Source organism: Phragmites australis, chromosome 1, assembly GCF_958298935.1.
Source record: "Phragmites australis chromosome 1, lpPhrAust1.1, whole genome shotgun sequence".
Lineage (NCBI taxonomy): Eukaryota > Viridiplantae > Streptophyta > Magnoliopsida > Poales > Poaceae > Phragmites > Phragmites australis.
The window spans coordinates 44,315,910-44,337,705 of NC_084921.1; the positions used below are offsets into that span (position 1 = coordinate 44,315,910).

The 21,796-nt window shown below is 42.0% G+C and overlaps 1 protein-coding gene across 2 annotated transcripts; it reads right to left on the bottom strand.

Moving 5' to 3' along the window:
• Window positions 1–946: 946 nt before the first annotated feature.
• Window positions 947–8,526, bottom strand: LOC133921556 (nuclear matrix constituent protein 1b-like). Of its 2 annotated transcripts, none has more exons than XM_062366491.1 (8): window positions 8,206–8,526; window positions 6,890–7,099; window positions 5,211–5,464; window positions 4,732–5,002; window positions 4,558–4,641; window positions 2,321–4,038; window positions 2,017–2,233; window positions 947–1,549 (listed from the first exon to the last, which is right to left on the bottom strand). In XM_062366491.1, exons 1-8 carry the CDS (start codon window positions 8,350–8,352, stop codon window positions 1,415–1,417), a joined length of 3,036 nt encoding a protein of 1,011 aa, XP_062222475.1. In that variant the 5' UTR covers window positions 8,353–8,526; the 3' UTR covers window positions 947–1,414. The 2 variants fall into 2 exon arrangements, with proteins under 2 accessions (XP_062222475.1, XP_062222466.1); XM_062366482.1 differs by having other exon boundaries at window positions 2,017–2,236; window positions 8,206–8,525.
• Window positions 8,527–21,796: the final 13,270 nt, after the last annotated feature.

Consider the following 21,796-nt stretch of genomic DNA (forward strand, 5'->3'; position numbering starts at 1 on the left):
TCCCAGGGTCATTCCCTTCAGGATAGGATTCTCTCCTTTCACTTCGCGATTCCCTTCGAAGGGAGGCTGTTGGAGATGAGAGGAAATAAAGAGAATGAGAACAAAAAAAGGAATCAGAAAGGGAACGAAATAAAAGGAATATGGTTGGGGTAGTCTTAGGCTAAACCAGAGCAACTTCTTTTCACACCCCATCTCACCTGCTCCCTCTGCCTAAATATCCAAAATAACTGTTCAAAAGTTACAGGCAAACAGCTACAGCGTTCTACTGAAACGGTAGAGAACAGTAAAGGAAAATAGTATATTCCAGGATGCTTCCCAGCCATCGGATGAGTTGAAACAATATCTTCTGAAGTGAACCGTTGGATCTTCAGTCTCGCGTCTCTGTCTTGCTCTTCTCTGCAGCCGTTGCCTTCAGCTTCTTCAGTTCATCAGGTTCTGATAGCTGCAGTGCCTGACACTCAGGCTGTCAGGACGCTTACGAGACTGAACATTTGTAGAACTACTTCTGGCTGATCACATCTACCCATGGCATTTTCTAAATCTGTTGCAGACTGTCATGGATCATGAAGACCGACTGCCTTGGTTAAAAATCCATCTTCTTGCTGCTGCTAGTTTTACTGAAGTCGAGGATTCTTTTAGTGAAGATGGCAACTTTCGAAATTTCGTGCGATGAAATAAAACTACGTCTGAACTTTTTCGTGCCTTCATAACCAGTGTTGTGCAATGGGCACTTGCGTAGTTGAGACTAGTTCGCAACCGTTGGGGGAGTGGGGAGGGGGATGAATATGTGGTCAAGTTATTCTGCAAATCCTGTGCATAACCGCACGAGTAAATTTCAAAACGAAACTACGAAACCGCTTGATACACTCCAATGCAATAACCTAGATTGGGCAGGACTGCAGGACGGACGGACGGGCGCACACACCCAGGGAACACAAGCAGCAGCACACAGCCTTGCACGATTAATAACCAACCGAAGCGAACGCTACGTTATGTCACTGGAACAGCTCAAACAAGCAACAGAAGCGAACGGTAACACACTTATCGACAATGCTACTAACCACCATGCCGGTTTCCTACAACCCATCCATTTTTACACGAACCTGGAAGCTATCAACCACTTTACATGCTGAAGCCTTGGTGGGGATATGAAAACAGGGGGAGGGGGAGTGGGTTACTCCACAGCACCTTCCAAAACCGCGCGCTGCTCACAATACACATGCACACAACCACCAGTACACAGCCTCCCCTCCTTCACAAACCCGAGAGGTGGGGCGTGAAAAAAAGGCAATGAAGCTACAGCTTTGTATGCCAAAAGCGACTGCGACCCTGCTCACAATACCTCATCTTCATAGGGCAGGTAACCGTCAGCCTACAGTTGGCTCTGCATATATCTATCATATGGGGAGGATAATCATGTGATGAGAAAGCGCCACAACTTCTTCGCTGACGATGTCTTCTCTTCCTCCTCACCTTCGTCATCATCAGAGTCATCAGCGTGTTCATCCTTGTCCTCAAGTCCATCGCCATTCAATGGTTCAGATGCAGACTGGCAAGGCAAATTATCAACAGTAAGATAAAAGGGCAACTGGCGAACTATGATGCTTACAATATGGGGAAAAAAATACTTGGGCAGATGATCTGTATGACTTAATGCTGAATAACTTGCAGCTAATGCAACACCTTATGTTTGGCAGAAATTCCCCTAAGAAATCTAGCTATCTTGCATAATTTAACAGTAAAATAAAAACATAAACTAGTGCCTCCAATTTTACATAATTACAATGTACAATTTTACAAACAAGATCTGTCATAGGTTCAGCGATATTGTAAGCAGCAATAATGAATATATATATATGGTAGAAAATAGATGAATTCCTTAAAAAACAAATCTCTGTCCGCACATGTCAAGTAAATATTTAGAAGGGAGAATGCAGCAAGGCTATAATCAAACTCAACATAACAAGGTGCAAACCATTAACCAGAAACATATAATGAGGAGCATTGAGTAGATACCACCAAAATCTCCCCTGAAGGCTTGCCATCTTCAGGAAAATCTGATGTATCTGCTTTCCCATTTGCAAAGAGCACATCATCAGATGAATCCAGATCTCCTGCTCTTAAATTATGAAGTCCTTCGTTTTCAAGTTCATGATCCTTGTTGCTCCCAGACAAACCAACTGGGACTGCATCATGTTCGTTCTTTGAACATTTTTCTTCTAGAACGGATGGACTGCTGAAATTAGACACAACAATACACAGTAAGAACTTCCCGAATTTAGCATAAAATTGAAACAATTGGGTAAAAAAGAAAGGATACCAATTGGAATCAATTTCCCCTCCTATCACTCTCTGAGTCTGAGTAGTGCTCCTTCGGTGCTTTCGTTTTGGCTCTAAAATTTCACTCTGATCCTGAGAGAGTGTATTATTGAGCCTCTTTTCCCCAACTTTTGCACCATGTCCAGCACCATTTTCTAGCTGATCAGCAAATAATCCTTTAGATTTACCACCTGAATAAGCAGTAGCTAAGCTAAAGTCATTGACATTTCCCAACTTTGCAGGTACACCGTTCTGAACGAATCTATCATCATCATGATCAGCATTCTTCTCTGGAGAACGCTTGAATATCACCTGAGCACATTTTCTAACCCAAGAAATTGGTGTTGAGACTGAAGGGGACACTTCTAATTTCTTTCCAAGGAGAAGTTTTGGTGATGAACACTTCTTGGGACTAGCATTTTGTTCATCATGAGACAGGAGAACATCATTCTCTTTCACATTTTCCACACTATCATGCTTTGACTTCCCACATGGTCTCAAAGATAGTTGCTTGTTCTCAGATTCAATCTTCAGCTCTTCCAACTCATTAAGCTGCTGGATTTGCTGTGTAATTGCTTCTCGATCTGAGTGAAGCAGCTTTCTTTGCTCTTGCAACTTCTCTCGTTGCTTATTAAGGGCATCAATAGTGTTCTTGATCTCAGACAGCTCCTGCTCTCTCCTCTCACGCTCCAGCATAGCTTCATTCCTCTCGTCCTCAAGTTTCTGCAATTCAAGCCTAACGTGTTCAAGACTTGAGTTGATAGTTTCCTTTTCAGAGTTCATGTACTCAAGCTCCTTGGATTTTTTCTGCTCAAACTCCTGTTCCTTTTCCCTTAAATATGAATCTATTTCCATCTGCCTTGCCTTGGCAGAACTCAGCAACCCCATTCTCTGGATATCAACGTCTCTCTTAAGATCTTCTCTTTCTTGTTGTATCCTGCTTAGCCAACTAGCATGCTCTTGCTGCATCTTATTCATGAACTCCTCATGTTCACGAGCAAGGGATTCTGAATTATTTTTGAACTGCACACGGAGATTTTCCTTCTCTTGTTTGATGATATCAAGTTCATTCTTGAGATGCTCAGTAATTACTCTTCGCTCTTCAGCAATCTTAACTGATTCCTTTTGTAGTTCCTCCTCCTTCTCATCAATCAGCTCCCATTCAATCTCAAACCTTTCTTTTTCTGCTTGCAGCCTTTCAGCATCAATCATGAGTTCCATTTTTTGGGCTCTCAGATTATCAATTTCTTCTTTAAGTTTCATCTGCAAATTAAGCAAATATTCTCGCTCATTCTGGGTTATTGCTAGATTCTCCTGAGCTTGAATCGCTTCCCGCTTCTCCTCTTCAAAGAAAGCTTTTTCCTTCTCCAAATCTAATTTCATATTCTGAATTTCCTCCCTTTCTTTTTGCAATTCGACATGCAGCGCTTCTTCGTGAGAGGAGAGCTTTCCCTCTTCCTCCTTCAGCTCATCAGATCTCTTCACCAAAGACTCTTCTTCATTTGTTAACTTAGAAAGCCGAAGGTTGACATTCTGTTCCCTTTGTGCCACGGCACGCTCCTGGTCATTGAGGGCAGTTTCTCTCTGGTCCAGCAAGGCTATCCTTGCCTCGATCTCTGCCTCAAAAGACTTGAGCTTGTTGTCCATTTCAGTGTCAAATTCATACTTTCTCCTTGCCAAGGTGATTTCTTGCTCCTGCCTCAGCCTTTCAATCTCAGCCTACAGCACACATCAAGATGATTTAGAAGGGTGACACTCAAGATGAACTATGCACACATCAACTCATAGTTTTAGAAACAGGACCAGGCCGCTGGTTAAACCGGAAAATCACGGAACCGGCAGCTTTGCCGGTCTGGTTTGACAAAAAGACCGGCTGGGCAAAAAAAAAAGGCCAGAAATAGCATTGCTGCCCAGCTTTGTAGCATATATGGGCCCGAAAAGTAAGGCCCAAAGCTCCCTTCCAAGGCCTGCTGCGCATAGTTAGCACAAAGACATGGTAAAAAGGGCACTGGTGGGATTAGAACCTTGGTCCGTGGGTTGAGAGTGGCATTCCGTGACCATTCCACCTGCTAGGTTGTTGTGTTTGAGCTTCTACATATAGATTATTGAACCGCAGTTCAACCAGCCAGGTCACGGGTTGGACAAACAAACCGGTGAACCAGGATCCTAAACAGTTCAATGACCGGTCCAGTTTTTAAAACTATGCATCAACTATAATGGTATTGTAATCCATCTTACCCTTTCTTTGCTTGCAATGGTCTCTTGGAAAATCAATAGTTCGCTTTCACGTTTGTCAAGTAGGGATTCCTTCTGAATTATAGCCTACAAAACAGAGCAATTTCTGTGTCATAGGCACAATTTCAGTAATGAAATTCAGCTGCTAATAAAAGTACAAAAGGAAACAATGCATACTTCCTCCCTAGAAGTAATTGCCTGCATTTTCAGTTCCAGCTTATTTTTGTCTTCCACAAGAACCTTCCTTTCATATTGCAGATTCAACTTTTCCTCCTCCAACCTTTTCTCTGAATGAGTTATATATGCAAGCCTCTCAAGGATGTTCTCATCCCTCTGATTAAGAAGTGCTTGTTCTTTCAGTAACGTCTGCTCCTTTTCATGCAAAATTTTCTTGGTATCATCCAACGATTTCCTCTGGAGGCTCATCTCTTTCTGTTTGGATTCATTCCTACAACAACATTCTTGATTTAGATAAATCAAAGGAAGATGATGTCCACAAACAAAAACATCATTTTGAAGTCAATTTGAACAAAAGATCAAACTGCACCGCTCACAACTTATTAAAACAACAGGCGATCAAATTGATACTGACCTCAAACTAAACTATTTTAGCTAGAAAAGCCAACTTAAATTCACAAGAAAAATTGAGTACATACTCAAGTTCACAAGAAGCACGATATCTTCTTAGCTGATCTTCACGATCTTCAATGTCTTGTAGACTTCTCATTGCAGAATTGCGAGTCCGAATGGACACTGCTTCCAAAGATTTTGCTGCGAGAAGTTTCTCTTCTGCTTCATCATTTTTTTTCTGCGCAGCCTCTATCATTTGAAGGGCTTCAGCCAGTTTGGCTTCATATGAAACCTTTATTTCAGCTGTTTCCCCACGCATATCATGCAGTGCCTTTTCAAGCTACATTAAACACGGAGTCAGTACAAGATTAAGCTGATGTATGAAGTGAACGAAAGTTTGATTTGAAAGTCCCATGAAATGCTAATTTGAGGAAAATCAAGTAGGAAGACAGATCGGGAGTTATCAAATGCTAGAAGCCTACAAAATTTCTTACATCATGTACTGTGTGCATCACTATTCATAGTAAAGAGTACATAAAAATGTTTAGCAAGAAACACGCATCAGTTTAGTTCCACGGAAAAATTAGGTCCCAATAGAAAAATTAGGATTTCACTATCACATTCATGATTTAGAGCTACCGGACTTCACTACCTCATTACCTCTTCACTGCCTCCTAAGTTCTGATGCTGCTGAAGCTCAAGGATTTTTCTTTGAGGGAGGGGAAGCTCATGCATTGGTTCTCTTTAGGGATGAGGATGAGGGAGAAGTGCCGGGTATGGGGATACCATGGAGAGTCCTTGGAGAAGCAGCCTCGCAGGAGTGCACAAATGCCTAGAGAGGTAGATGAAGAAGAGTGGGAATCTGAAGCTGAAGACAATGGCTATGAGGATGAGGAGATTGATTATGAGGATGAGGATGATGAAGATGAAATTCTGAACTCCAATACATGTGTGGAGTGAGGAGGTTGCACGATGGCATCATGCTGCCAAGTTATCTTTAATTTCTAAGTATGCAAGTTTCATGAACTATTATGTGATTATGTCTATTGTCTCTTTTGTGACTCACTAACTTGTGAGAGAAGTCAGCAATGCAGCTTGTGAGCTGTTTTATTTGTGAACTATTGTGACTATTATGAATTGTGAGTGCATCTTTATATTTTATTTGTGATTTGTGAGCTTTTTGCTTTGTTGTGTTGCTGTTTGGAGCTGATGCATGTGCAGCACTGCAGCTATCCCTATGAGATGAGTCTCTACTCTTTTCCCTTCTCTTATCGTTGATTTGTTGTTTAGATACTGGATTTCTCATCTCTTGTCTCTCTGATTGTTAGCTGTTGTTGTACGCAAGAAGCCAAGAACAAGTGTGCAAGAGCAAGTATGAATCTCAATTGAATCTGTTTTTCATTTCTCTATAAATATATAATCATATTCATACAAATTTGTTACAAATTGTTGTTGCGCTAGTGTATATGACTATATGTTACATAACATATTCATACAAATATCAATATGTAATGCTTAAGCGCGCTTAATCTACACTTAAGTGCCCTAGTCGCTAGGCAGTGGACTAGCGCCTAACGCCCTTTGGAACCTTGGGAATCAATGTCAATATTAACTCTCAGGTTACATATTTTATATCTTTGCCAACTTCAGTTCAGTGTAAATTGTTGACAAAGCAGTGGAGAACATGAATTTTTAGTTTTACACATGTGAAATCAAAAGATGAAATCGTAGGACATTGAGATGATTAATTGAAACGGGGTCTTACATTGGCAACGCACTCTTTCTGAATGCTGAAATTTTTTTTGAGATTTTCTTCCCTCTTTCTTGTTTCAGCTAAAGCAGATTGTTGCGCAGCTCGTTCACGCTTGAGCATGATCTCAGTGGCCTCAGAAGAAGCTTTAAGTTGTTCGTATTTGGATGTCAACTCCTTCCGCTCCAATAAAATAAGCCCAAGATTGTGCTGATATTCATAGATCTGCAGAAAGAGTTTTGAACAGAATCGGGAAAAAAATGGAAGATTTATTAACAAAACACAGGTTGCCAGTCTTTCGAGACATAGAAATGTAGAACATGTAATCTTAAACTTTGTTCTAACAAGAAAGGCAGCAGATGCCAGTAAACCAATATGGCGCACAACAATGCACTAGATTTGTAGTATTCTAGCACAGATCAAGGAATGCATGGCTCACATTTTTAATATGAATACATCATATGCAGTTATAACGTAAAGAAGGTAAGTGTTACCGAGAGCATTTACTATCCAGAAAATGCATGCATCTGTTAGCACAATAACTATGACAAGTTCATTATTTTTACCAAATCGTTAGGCCATCCACAGAGCCAACTTGGTCAGTTACCGATACATCAGCTCTTCACATAAGACGAGTAGGAGATGCAACTACATCACACACCGTGTACACTATGAGAGAACTGTTACCAGAAACAATAATGCTTAGCATTTATTAGTAAACCTCTAGTCTACGAGACAAAGTCCTGAACTTCTGCTGTTCTATAGCTATTGTACAACTGCGCGCTTCACAACTGGCACAAATAAACTACAAAATGGTTCAGCAAATGGCAACGCAAGTAGTCATTGTTGTTTTGTCGAGCTGACACATAAGCATTTGGATCCAACTTCTATTGCACCCTTGACAACAAAGCAACTCGCCCGAGTATAGTTCTTAGACGCAGCAATAAGAACTGCAAAAATCCTACCTAGCTCATTTGGCGTATGAAAGAACAGCTAGCTACGACAGTTAAAAACACAAGTCATCCCATCCAATAATTAGATGAATAAAACATGCAGGGAAACGCAAAAGAGAAACAGCAAAAATTAAGCAATTACAATCAAGCAAACCAAGCTGCAAAACCCAGTAAAAGATTTGTTCTGAACACAGCAATACGAACAACCAATCGAAAAACGGCTTCTTGACCGGACAATTTCTACTCCCATCTTGTTCTTCTCGCCTCCCAGTAAAGAACCCGCCTAGGACTACTCCGGCAAACCAAGAACCGCGGGCCACCGAGACAAGAAACCCGGGCGCATCCACCGCACGAGGGAGGAAGAGATAGAGAGATTACCTCCGACTCGAGCCTAGAGATGTAAGAGATGAGGGTCGCCTTGTCCCGGCGCCTGACGGCGTCCTCGTCGAACCCGGCCTCGCGCAGCTTCCTCCAGATCGCCTCGTCCCCCGCGACGCCGCCGGCGGCCGACCGCGGGCTCTCCATGGTCAGGGCCCCGCCCGCCGGAACCCTAGCAGATCCTGACGGCGCCGCCCGCGACCGCGGCGAGGTCACGCGTTCCTCGCGAGGGCTCAGTGCTTTCCCGGCCGGGTGAGCGGCGGTCTCTCTCTCTCTCTCTCTCTCTCTCTCTCTCTCTCTCCCACTACGCTTTCTTTTTTTTTCCTAGCTTTCCTTTTTCATCGTTTTCTTTCGTGCGCTGCGGAAAGGTGATGGGTGATCGGAGTCGGATGGGTGGCGATCTGCGGCGGTAGACCGGGAGCACGGAGGGTTGGTGGTCAGCAGCGGTGAGGATTGATTATTGTCGGATTCTCTGATTTATTTCCGGGGCCAACGCCAACTGTGATGAACTGTATGGAATCGTATTCTTTGTATGGAATGATATTTTATTAGTTAATTTTAGATTTTTATAGCACAGATTCCACCTTTAGAAGCTACTAGTGCTATGGGGCTATGCGTGATGAATTTGCTTAGTTAATGTTAGTTCTTGGAACGACCAAATTAGAGTTCATTGCTTAGAGAATATTTCTCCTTTCCATTTCGTGTAATTGACTTTACTATATAATAAATATAACTGGTGCAATTGAGAAAGCATACACCCGTTTCATTGATGTCACCTTTTGAACTTTGCTAGGCATGGATTTTAGCTTTCGAAATTACAGTCCATAACATTGACATTTCATACGTTTGGATTGTATAATTGTTCTGTTTTACTTACCTGACCATAGGAGTCGTAAACTTGCTCAAGAGATAACTTGCACGTTTCCTTAAGATTCTAAAAATGACATAATTTTTCTTCATTTGTCGTTCATCTTTATACAATAGGTGTGTTTTGTTCCCTGAACTAGATTTTGTAAAGCTGTATCGTATGAGTAGTTAATGGGAAGAAGACTGAGCGGAGTTAGATTTGTTAAAAAAAAATAGTGTTTTGTGGTTGTATTTATATGGATAGAATGAATTGTATTTTTGTTTGGTTGACTAAATTACAGGTCACATGAGTGGTGCAAGAGTCTGATATTGTGATTGATTACTCATATAAAAATGATTTTGTGACACTGGTAAGTTAGCTTATTTACATGAGTGGGTGCAGCCGACAGACTAAATTACGAAGTGAAGCTTCACTTTGAAAAAGGATGAGATCGTATTTTGCACTTGCAGGCTAAGCTATAATATTAGATGTAGATAACCAAACGGATTTTTTTAAAACAAATTGTACGTATCCGTTAGAATAGGATAAAGAATATGCAAGTAACCAAACAATCCCGTCGTCTTCTCACATGTTGAGCTTACAAACGAGATGATGAATCCATGTCCAACTGTAACGAGCAGTGGTGTTGCGGTTGCTCACCCTAAACCAGGGCAATGGGACATGTGTACCAGCTAGTCGTGCGCGCAAAAGGACCACTCGGCTTGCCCAACGGAGAAGGCTTGAACAGGAGCTCAATCGTGCCAATGCCAAGTAGCTTGATTGCACCATCACGACAATAGTGTGAGCAGCGACCCTGCTTAGCCGGAACTAATACAAAACCAACCAATGAATTTAATTAGGGTGTTACTGTAAAGACTGATGACGCCCTCTTAGAGATGAATTAGTTTTTTTAACTATTTAGCTTAATAGAACGAGATAAATCTAAACTAGTTTCTATCCAAATGTATTTCAATTTATCTAATGAGGCTACTCTAATGCAACAAAATTTTACACTCTAGGTTTGGTTCCTAAAAACTACACATGGTAATTTTGGGAAAGTAAATGGGAAATTAATCAATGTAATAAATAAGTGTGGAATCTAAATAAGTTAAAGAGCACAAACTCGGTACGGTAATTTTTTTCCATGGTATCGATAATCTGTCTCTTATCATTAGTTCACGTTGTAGCATCTCACAAGGGCTAAGCTCTTCGGTCAAATAACTCAACGGCTCTAGCTGTTGGAGCTCCACATATTCTGGTGTGCTTTTTGGACTCCTATTAGATGCATCCAGATGCTTACCGCCATCTTCACTAAGGTAATGAGTTGCCACTTTGGCACATACCACTCCTCCAGCATAACGATTGTTGCACGCTGCATAAACTTGTTTGGAGGGTCTTGCAAGACTCACTGCCACCGAAGCCATCTAAGTGTAAGCAAATACAGAAAGTAACAAGTGTGGATCACTCACTTGATTCAACTCTAAACTAATCTACTAGCTAGATGCACACAAGATCTAAACTAGTACCGATCAAAATCTTAATCTTATGCTAATTTTCTTGATCATTAATATCTTTACTAAGCTCTCAAACAGGTGTGTCAACAATCCTTTTATCTCTAGCAACCTTTAAATGGCCATGTGATGAAGTGTTAATTGGGCCAACATAAAAGACTAACCGTTATAAGAATCTGTCATGAAACTCCAATCATCGTACAATACAATGACTTCATCTTCAAGGGGCATATGTTGACAAACTCTTTATCCAGTGGTATGATACTACTGTATGATATAGTGATTATGGAAAAACTTATGGTAGAGTCTTCTATCTGTCTTGATTTATCGTATGTTATGATATCTCACCGTATGATATAGTGAACTTACCGTATAATATATGACCTAATTTCTAAGGAACTTGTCCAAATCAATGCATATAGTTCCGGTCCTTATAGCTTCCTTTTGCTGATGTCTTAGGTCCTCCTCTAATCTATTAGAGCTACTCAAATCTATTATTCATCAACTACTTAGATAACTAAACTAAATACACTAAACAAGCTATTAAACCCAAACTCACTTTATAATACGACCAAAGGAAACAAGCATCTATACATAATAGATGCTCTCAACGCCATGGTCCCTTATCTAAGTCAATATGTCTTTATATCTTCACAGAGCTCTTCTTTTATCTAGATGATCATCTATTTGAAATGTTTGGAACTCCAAATTCATCACATAATATCTATTAGACTAAATCTTATATACTAGCAAATAATATTAGTCCTATTGACTATATTGACATTAATCACCAAAATTGTATTGACTCAATGCTTATATGTCTTTGATTGTTCAATTATTTGAATATAATTCTTTTAGATGTTCCGCATCTACTCTTATCTTCATATTATGTGGTTTTTATAATAAATTGTTAGATATATCTTATAATTTATACTCGCTCTGATCATAAAAAGAGTGTTATTTTAGGTTTTCTGAACTCAACATGTTTAAATTTTAACCATCAATATCTTTTTGAATATTTGGATTTATTTTTAAAAAATAGTACATCTATATTTGTCCTAAATAGTAGTTTCATAATACTATAACTTTTTCATATTTTACATATATTTGATACCATCAAAGTAGTGTCTTGATGATTGCGTCGATGTTTAAAAGGACACGCTCTTTTATGACCCGAGAGTACTCTGTGACACGTAGTTGCGTATCTCTTTGATCATAATATTTGATATTTTAATCAAGATCTGATCAAACTTTTAAAACTATGATCATCAATAATTTTTAAAATATTTAGTTTAGAAATATAAAAATCATACATGTATATTTGTCTTGAAAACTAATTTCATAGTATTATATTTTTATAAAATATTATAATTATACTCTAATAAAAAATAGTGATCAAAATTACATATTAAAATCATGAAAAATTAAAACCATCGGAGGGAGTACAATAATCAACTGCACTTCCAGTTTCGTGAAAGAAAAAGAGGAAAACTGCAATTCAGAAAAAAAAAAAGCACTAGGCCCCCTGTTAGATTCTTTCCCTGGTTTTGGCCTGCACCTGTAGGCTTGGTCCACAGAAGAATCCGATGGAGAACTTTTCGGCAGTATATAAAATAAGGAAACCAACTCAGCACCAGGTGCATCGAACTAGCATGACACGTAGGGTTGAGCCCCGCATGTCCCACAAGTCAGTGATATCTGAGGTACAAGTTGCGGCGGCTAGAGTCTTTTTTTTCCTCCCAACCCGACCCCCGCTTTGGAGAAAAGCTCTCCTTTACTGCTGCCGCTTGGACGGACCAGTGAAAAACGCTTCGACCGCAGACGCTTGCCCAGCAAGCCACAGCTGTGCCTGCGACATGTGGGCCACAGATTCAGTGGGTCCCACGTCGAAGGAACACAACTGGCAAAAAGCGGAAACACGTAGCTGGCGCCTATAGGAGGGCGACCCAGCCGGTGGGTTTCGGCGTGGCGCCCGCCGCGAGGGCGGAGAAAGGGGGTGGAGCAAATTGGCCGGTGCTGTTGCGGTGGTGCCCACTGCCGAGCGGGTCGGATAGGATATGAGCGAGATAGAGCTCGGCTCGGGAGTGACGCCGGGCCGCGCGCATCGAAGTTTCGATTGGTTGGATGAATGAAAATTTTCATTTTATTTCTATCCTCAGCTAACATATTAAATAATATAAATGGTAATTAAAATAGCATAGAAAGAGTAATCACTTATATAGAAAAACAAAAATATTTAATATTGTTTATCTACGATGATATAATAATCTATCTATAAATTATTATATTTTAAAATGAAACCGTAATATGATTTTTTTTATAACACCTAGCAATAGAATATTTCATATAGATACCAGTCGTCTGTTTTTTTAAATCTGAAATCTAACATAGGTAATATTAAATAATTATTATTATATTTTATATTTATTTCGTAAACATACGATAAGTCAGAAAAAAAATATCCACATCGTTTTTACCTAAAAAGATAAGGTTTGACTTTGATGGCTCCCTCCGGGCCCGGCGTGGCGGCTCGTCATTTTTTACTGCCACGCTCGCGTCGCGTTCAAAATCAAACGCACACTGGCTCGTAGGGTTAGGCATGTGCCGCTTGTGGACGTACTGTGCGGTACATGACATCGGCCTATGCTCACCTGAGTGCCTGCAACTTACCACTAGAAAGCGTCACTGCATCATCCAGTATTTTTCTACCTCATCAGCCATGTACATACATAATCTTTTTTTTTTAACAAAATGTACCTACTCCCTCCTGTTCCGTATTTTTTGACGTTTTAGACAACATCATCCAGTATTTTTCTACCTCATCAGCCATGTACATACATAATCTTTTTTTTTCTGGAACAAAATGTACCTACTCCCTCCTGTTCCGTATTTTTTTGACATTTTAGATAAGATCTCACATACCAATGAGTAATTAATTAGGGTGCCTATTCCTTATTTTATCCATATTAAATACACTCGCGTGGCTTTCCCAATCACTACTCACTCACAGCCCGTGTGGTTACGGCCGTTAGTCCCTAAGCTTTAGTGCCGAGTTTGACTCCTAGCATTCCACTTTTTCGCCCACGCGCTGGTTTGGTGTCTTTTTTTTTGCTTCGCGCGTTGGTTCTTTTTCGTGCGTGAGCTGCATGCTTTTTTTTTGTGCCTCCTGCTACCGCTGTGTCGGTTCGTTTTCGAGCACGCGCTGCATGGTCCTTTCTGGTGCCTGCTGCTGCCCTTGTTTTGCCTTTTTTTTTTGCTTCGCGCTCGGATGGTCTACGCATTTTGCATGTAGAGAGCGAGGAGCATGCAGAGTGTGTTGCATGCAATATTTTTTCGCTAGTGCGCTACATGCAAATTTTTTTGGCACCGTCTCCTAAAGCTGAAACTCCCTGTCTGCTCCTTCTATTTAAACCGCGATTAGCTAGCACTTGATGCAAAGAAATCCAACCAGTTAAACACATCAAGATGGAGCAGCCGATAGATCATCACAGTGGTAAGTGTTCGTTTGAGCAATGCTTGTTAGTTTTCCTTTTTTTTTCCCGTTGAACCATGTTTTTTTGTCCATGACAATGTCAATGCTTTTCTAGGTGTTTTTATATGAACTTGGAAGCACCCCACGTTGGATTTGATTTGAACTTTGAAGCACCTCATGTTAGATTTGATCTGAACTTTAAAGCACCTTATGTTGGATTTGACTTGAACTTGGAACCTGTAGAAGATGACAATGTTGTCCAAGGTGGGATCGAAATGAACATGCAACCACCCATGGTAGCTAATCTTGTTTTTGTATTCTGTTGTGCCTTCTTGCCACTACTAATGGTTCTGCACTATTTTTTAGGTAGGGAAAAATACTCCAGATGAATTAAGAAGACAAATATATCAAGCTTTGTTGCAAGAAACACAAATGAGAAACTAAAGAGGCATGTTACCAAAGAAGTTGCCAAACTATTCGGAGTCCGTCATTGCACTGTTCAGTGTGTATGGCAGCAAGGTAAAAGCTCCCTTGATCAAGGCATTCCGGTTGATGTTTCTAGTAGAAAGCGTGGCAGAGCTATCCGTAAGCGAGTTCCATTGGATTTAGAACCACTACGTACTGTTGCACTTAAGCATAGAACAACACTAGAAGATGTACGTGCTGTGTTAGGTATTAGTAAATCCAAGCTACTAAGAAATATACGAGAATGTCAGCTTAAGCGTCACTCAAACAATATAAAGCCACACTTAACTGATGCAAACAAGAAGACTAGGCTACAATGGTGTGTGGATATGCTCGAACCTGAAAGCACGCATGATAATCCAAGGTTCAAGGGGTTGTTTGATGTTGTTTTCATTGATGAGAAATGGTTTTACCTTACTAGAAAATCATAGAGATTACATACTTCCAGATGAGGATGAGCCCTTACGTACATGCAAAAGTAAGAACAACATCCCTAAGCTCATGTTCTTAACTTTTACTGCTCGGCCAAGGTTTAATAGAGAGGAAGTTTGCATTTTTTATGGAAAGATTACGTGCTTACCTTTGGTTACATATAAACGTGCTAAGAGAAGTAGTGTTAACCGGCAAGCTGGGACAATGGAAGTGAAGCCAATCACTTCAATTACTAGGGATGTCATTAGAACGTTCATGATCGACAAGGTGTCGCCGGCTATTCGAGCTAAGTGGTCATGTGAGGATGTCAACAAACCCATCTACATCTAGCAAGACAACGCATCGTCTCATCTAGATCATGATGATCCACTATTTTGTGAAGCTGCTAAGCAACAAGGTTTTGACATTTGGCTTATTTGTCAACCGCCCAATTCACCAGATTTCAATATATTAGATTTGAGTTTCTTTCGTGCCATCCAGTCTATTCAATACAAGAAGACCGCAAAAACAGTTCAAGATCTTGTTCCAATTGTCCAAGTGGTACACTTTCTACTACTAGATTTTTTTTATATATTTTTGCTTTTTTATACTCAATGCTTGGAGCTAACTTTGATTTCATAAACCAGGCCTTCCATGAGTATTCTCCAGGCAAGACAAATAAAACCTATCTTACACTTCAACTAGTACGGAAGGAGACAATGAAAGTTCATGGTTCAAACAAGTTCAAGATTCCACACATGAAGAAACAAAGTCTAGAAAGACAAGGGCGCCTCCCTTTGCAAATCACTTGCGAGGCACTATTGGTAGCCGATGCTATGGCCAAGCTCGCTGCATGGAACAATTAGATATGGATTAGTAGTAGAATAATTAGATTTGGAGTAATAGTATGCATGGAACTATGTAATCCGCATCAAGCATTTGATAGTTAATCTTACCAAGGTTTTAGAAGAACTTATGCATGAAACTCTTGTACAATTTCGTCATAATCTCTTGTTTTGAGAATCCGGCACCTCAGTCTCGCTGGCCAAGGAGTCCACCACGAAACGTACCTCGTCGGAATCTTTGACATCGGCCAAGGAGTCCACCACGACGGCCTTTTGCGTTGGGCTCTCGGCAACGCCGTCGAACATCTTGGTGATGTGCGCAGGTAGCAAGATAACGTCGCCATCCATCTTGACATCCTCAAGATTGGGAGGAAGTACCTCACAGTTGAACTCGTCGAGGTCGTAGATCCAAGCCGAGACCATGTACTCTCTGTGCACAAGACCACAGCGAGAGCACGGCCTCCAGCTTGTGTGCCGGGTACTTCTCAAGGTCATTGACGACGTGGACTCGGCCGCAGCGATCGCACTCCAGCGCGAGCTGCTCCATGACGCTGGTGGTGTCGACCTCCTCCGCAAGGTGCTCCACGATGTCGCCGATCATCTCATCCTACTACGCGAGCTGCTTGGTGACATCAATCGTCACGTCGTCGTCCTGCGCCATGGCGCCGAGGAGCAAGCAACACCAGGGAGCAAGCTACGCCGGGGAGTAAGGGCAACGGTGAGCGGTGAGCAGCGGCGAGCGGCGAGAGGTGCCTCGGCCAGGAGCTCGCGTGAGGGGCCTCGGCCGGCAGCACCGGGAAGCAAGCAGTTCTTATTTAAAGCAGTGCCTCGGGAGCTCGCTAGTTGGCGCTGCTAGAGTAAATGCGATTTGCATGCATGCAAGGGTAAAAAAAACCAAAGTGACCGGCGGGAGGCCAAAACGTCAAGAATTCAGATGCAAAGGGTCCAAGCCTCCAACGACAATAAAATTGGAATCGGAGGGAGTACATAATAACTTGTGGCAAACCAATGCATGACCTGATTACAGGCAGTATTATTGATACGGCAGATGCAGGAGCAAAATTAGGGCATGTTTGTTTGAGCTTCTGCTTTTGAGCTTCTGCTTTTGAGCTTTTCTGAAAAACTGTGCTTTTGACCTATCTGAAAAGCTGCTTTTGGAAATATGTTGTTGGCTTCTACAATAAATTTTTGGCTTCTTAGCACATAGCTTCTCAGAAAAGCATATCTCAGCGAGTTTCTCAGCTTTAGTTCATTTTCCTCAGAAGAAGGCTTCTGGCTTAACTTCTTCAGAACCCCGTTTGTTCTGGCTTGTGACTTTTGGCTTCTGCTAGTAGCAGAAACAGAACCAGAAGCAGGAAACAAACAGGGCCTTAGTACTATCTGATCAACAAGAAGATCTTCATTTCCTTCAAAAAAAAACAAGAAGATCTTCATTCTACCTCGTGCAGCACAACAGCATTGATGTTTCTGGGACTTGAGTTGTTGAAGTGCTCACCTCATGCCACTAGAGAAGAACTTCTAGCAGCGATGTAATTGAACCCATTTTTTTTTTTGAAAATTTTACGGTAGTCTGGGAGAAAATTTTTACGTGGTATATTTCAAACCCATAAACAACTGATGTGCGATTGGCATCAATATATAAGCAGATTGCAAAAGGATGACAAAGGGTATGTATCGGAGGATTAACTCCTGTCGCAGCGATCCCGAGAGACCCCTTTTTAGAGATTCGGCCGGGGGATGATCCTGAATAAGTTCGTCGGAGAAATGAATGAGAGTAAATGCAACGGCCGGTGGTGGGGGTGACGATCTAGTGCAAAGAGAAGTAAATGCACCGGAATTTAGATAGGTTCGGGCCGTACGGGGGCGTAATACCCTACTCCTGTATGGATGTAATAACTGTCCTGAGGAAGCCCCTCAAGGATGTTGCTGGTTACAAAAATATTTGTCTAACTAAGAGCTTGAGGCTCCTTGTTCTTGGGCAGGGACTGTGCCTTGAGTTGGTCTATGGTTCGGTTCTTGGTGCTTCTGTATTCGATGCTTGCGGTCTCTTGCTCTTCCTCGATTTCTTGGCCTTGTATCGATGGCTTGTTGGGTCCATCCTTCTCTTCTGTGCTGCCGGCTCTTTTAAGCACTCGCCGGCTGCGACATGCCCCGAACGGGAAAGAGGAGGCACTAGTTCCAAGACGCCACGACTGGGAAAGGCGTCATCATTTCTTCTGGGTGAAGTGACCGGGGGGTGGAAAACGCGGCGCACGCCCGGTCACCTGTCACCATAAACGCCCTGGCAACGGGCGTCGTAGAGAGGGCCCACCGGGCAGCCGCAGAGCAACCCGGCGTGCCCGCCCTGTCTTGTTCCTCTGCCACAGCAAGGCGGCAGACGGAACGCCTTGATCCTGGCGATGTTATCCCGAGACACACCGGATGATACGGGACGGGACCCGTGCAATTAATAGCCCCAAGCCTCTCTGCCAAAATATGGCAGGAACTGACATTGCGGCGGGAGCAGTTGGGGATGTCAGGCCACGCACGCTCATTAAATGCGGCCTCGGACCTCTGACTGATTGACACCCCATCGGCGAGTGCCTCGGGGGTCTTTCTGAGTCGTCGGGGCACCGAGTGCTCGGGGGTACTGTTCACCTCCCCGAGCACTCTCTCCCGAGATTGCCTATCCTTGTCCTCGGGGTACCGGGTACTCGGGGGTACTATTCACCTCCCCGAGCACTCTTGCATGAACCTTCGGGGAACCGAGTGCTCGGGGGCTGCCACGTACAGCCCCGAGCACTCTCTCCTGAGCACTCTTGCCCGATCCTTCGGGGAACTGAGGGCTCGGGGGCTGCCACGTGCAGCCCCGAGCACTCTCTCCCGAGCACTCTTACGCGGATCCTCGGGGAACCGAGCGCTCGGGAGCTGCCACACGCAGTCCCGAGCATTCTCTCCCGGAACTTGGCTCTTTTGATCGTCGGGGGACTAGGGCGCTCGGGGGTGACCGGGCACCTCCCCGAGCACTTTCTTCCCGGTACTTAAACTCCGCGGATCATCGGGGAACTGGGGTGCTTGGGAGCCACGGACTGTGGCCCCGAGCACATTCTCCCGGGACTTGAACTTTCCTCACCCCGCAGGAGGGACCTCGCGGGATGGCGACACGTGGCGGATGACTGGCCTAGCCTCGGGACTCAGGGACCCCCGGTTCCTGATACACCGATAGTATGTCATTTACATATTTACAAGACACAATTTCGTGGTGAATCAGTTATTCAATGAGATTTTACCGAAATACAATAGTGTAAAGAAGCAACCAGATTATCAGTTAATATTACACTCGCACCAAATTGCACATCGTCGTTCGACTTCTACCGAAAGATCTAAGCATTGCTAAGCATGTATATCGTACTCGTACCTAGGCATAACACCATCTCTAGGCTACAAGAAAATTACTTGAACAATTGACCAAGGTAGAAAGATGTAATTGACATAGGTTCTACCCAAGGGTACCCGACACATGTATACATACATAAGCATATTTATCAATTGAGACTTCCAAATTTGACATGGGTGAAATATGTTAGTTGCTTGCCTTAACGCACTGGCTCACAAAGGTGGGGTACCTCCGGATCGCCCTCGCTCGTTGGGATCGTCGGTTCGGCGTTCTCTAAAAAGAATAAAGCGTGCAATACCATGAATATAGATGAAATGCAACAATGCATGCCATAAGATGCTCAAAACATGTTAAAAGCGCAAAGATAAGAGCTAGAGCAAAATTGGGACTCAAACCAATTTGAAAAGTTGCCGTAAGTGCGGAACCTCTGGACATATGCAGACTATCTGCAAAAATATACGAAACATTCGGACACTGCGCAACTCAGGCAAACTCCAGACTATCCGGACTTGGGCTGAAAATGTGTTTTGACGATTCGTCGATTGATTTAACCCCAAACTTGAATATATGCTACATACTCCTGCGCATATACCATACCAAGAGTTCTAGACTAACTTTGTAGCTTAATCTTAAGAAAATCTTGAATACAATTCAAATTGTCAATTTCACAGAAAGTGCTTCTGCACTTTGATGCGGAACCTCCGCATTTGTGCGGACTATCCGCACTGCCCAGAACTTCTCTAATTTTGAGGAAAAATTTGCCAAATCGAATTGCGATCTTTTCCAACTAAAGAGGAACATGTTTGAGACGGTTTATGGAGTCTAGAATTCACTCATCAACCTAGCAACTCGATTCCTAACTCAAATCTCATCTAAATCCTCATTTTGGTCCAAAACCTCAAAAACTCATGAAGTTTTCTAAAACTCAAAATCGATCAACCATATCATGAATTCTTGCCATGGGGAGCCTAAGAGACTTACTCAAGATGCTTGTGGAGTTGGGTGAACGTCGGGAAGTGGAGGAAATAGAGGGAAATCGAAGAACTCTGGTGTTCCTTGTGCTTCAACCAAGAACACCAAAAAACATCAAATTCGGTTCGAATTTTTCGAGAAAACGAAAATGAATTGGATGGATGAGTAGCTTATGAGCTCTAGAATACAATAGTACCACATGTATACCTCTAATTCTTCACTTGAGTTCGGATTTTGGAAGAAATGGAGAGAGTGCTTGAGAGGGGAGTGAGAGGGAGCTCGGGTGGGGACATGAGGGAGAGTGAGGAGGAGAGAGAGTGGGCAGGTAGGGTCTGCCCCTTTGGAGTGGAGGAGGTGTGGGGCTGGGTGGGTACTACATGTTTGAGAGAAAGATGTCCGTTTTAACTATGACTTTAATTCTTTTCTCTCCTGAATTTTTTTCTTTCATCTAATTAATTTCAAACAAAGTGCTTTAGTGTGTCAAAATAATTTATCTCAAAAATAATTATGATGCTAATGATATATAATTAAGCTTAATCACACAATTATAAAATTTGAGACGTGACACAAGGGAGATAGCTGCTAGGGCTAAGGACAGGGGCACAGGATCGGGATTGAGGAGGGTCCACCTATCAGGGCATGGAGAGGCAAATCGTGTGAAGAAGGCACTATGCTTTGTAAGTAGTATATATAGCAGATATTTCTATTTTAAAAATATAATAGTAAAAAAATCCCTTTACAGGCTCCAGCTGGACCAATTAATTGTTGCATACGAGATCATTCGAGGCACAGGAGAAATGCTTCGATTCTGGGCCGCCAGCTTCCATTTCTCCGTAGGTTCGGCCGATATAGGCGTGCCGTCGTATTGTAAATATAAATATAGATGAACTTTACCGCACATGGTTTCGTGTTTTTAGATTATTATAAATATAAATATAGATGACCAAATAGATGCCTAAGGATTTTTTTTTCAGATCGTGAGAAATTCAATCTATTTTATATAATCCGTAAAAGCTCATTCATATTAGATCGTAAATTATGAGACTTTGTAATACATGCAAACAAGCTTGTTGATTATGAGAATTATCTTTATATTGTGACTGTTTACTTTTTCTTTTACTTTTAAGTTAGAATATATAATCAAAATAAAAAAAACAAACATAGCCTATATGTCTTTAGATGAAACAGTAGTGGACAGATGCCTAGAGGCTACAAAGATAGCCCTTGTTGAAACCTACGTTTAGGGTGGTGCTATGTCCCCGGTGTAGCTCTATCAGGCAATTAAGTGCATTGGTTGGCAATACAACATTAGCTGCGAGAGAAGGGTAGCTATGTTTAGATCATCTCTAATAGATACTTTAAAAATTAATTTTTTATAATATTATTATAATATCCTCTAATATTATTATAGCACTCTCTATTTTTTTTTATCTCCAATAACTACCCTATTTACTTCTTTTTATTACTATTCATCTATCTTTAGATCCAAATGTATACACTATAAACAGTGTTGTCATCTCCGGCAAATTTGCCGTTCGTCTCCTGTAAATCTGCCGCTCCCGCATCACTATCGCAGCCAAAACTGCTGGAGCACTTTCTGAGCGCAGAGAATCCACCGCATCCCTGTGCTGCTACTGTAGCAGTTGAAAAACTACTCCATTGTAGATGCCCTTAGAACTTAGCAATTTTAGG

Excerpts from the sequence above, each read along its gene's own strand:
- LOC133921556 (XM_062366482.1), bottom strand. The coding sequence starts at position 8,352 with ATGGAGAGCCCGCGGTCGGCCGCCGGCGGCGTCGCGGGGGACGAGGCG. Across the intron at positions 5,465-6,889 it reads AGAAAGAGTGCGTTGCCAAT|CTTGAAAAGGCACTGCATGA; the intron begins GTAAGACCCCGT and ends TGTTTAATGTAG. Across the intron at positions 2,237-2,320 it reads GGGGAAATTGATTCCAATTG|CAGTCCATCCGTTCTAGAAG; the intron begins GTATCCTTTCTT and ends GTCTAATTTCAG.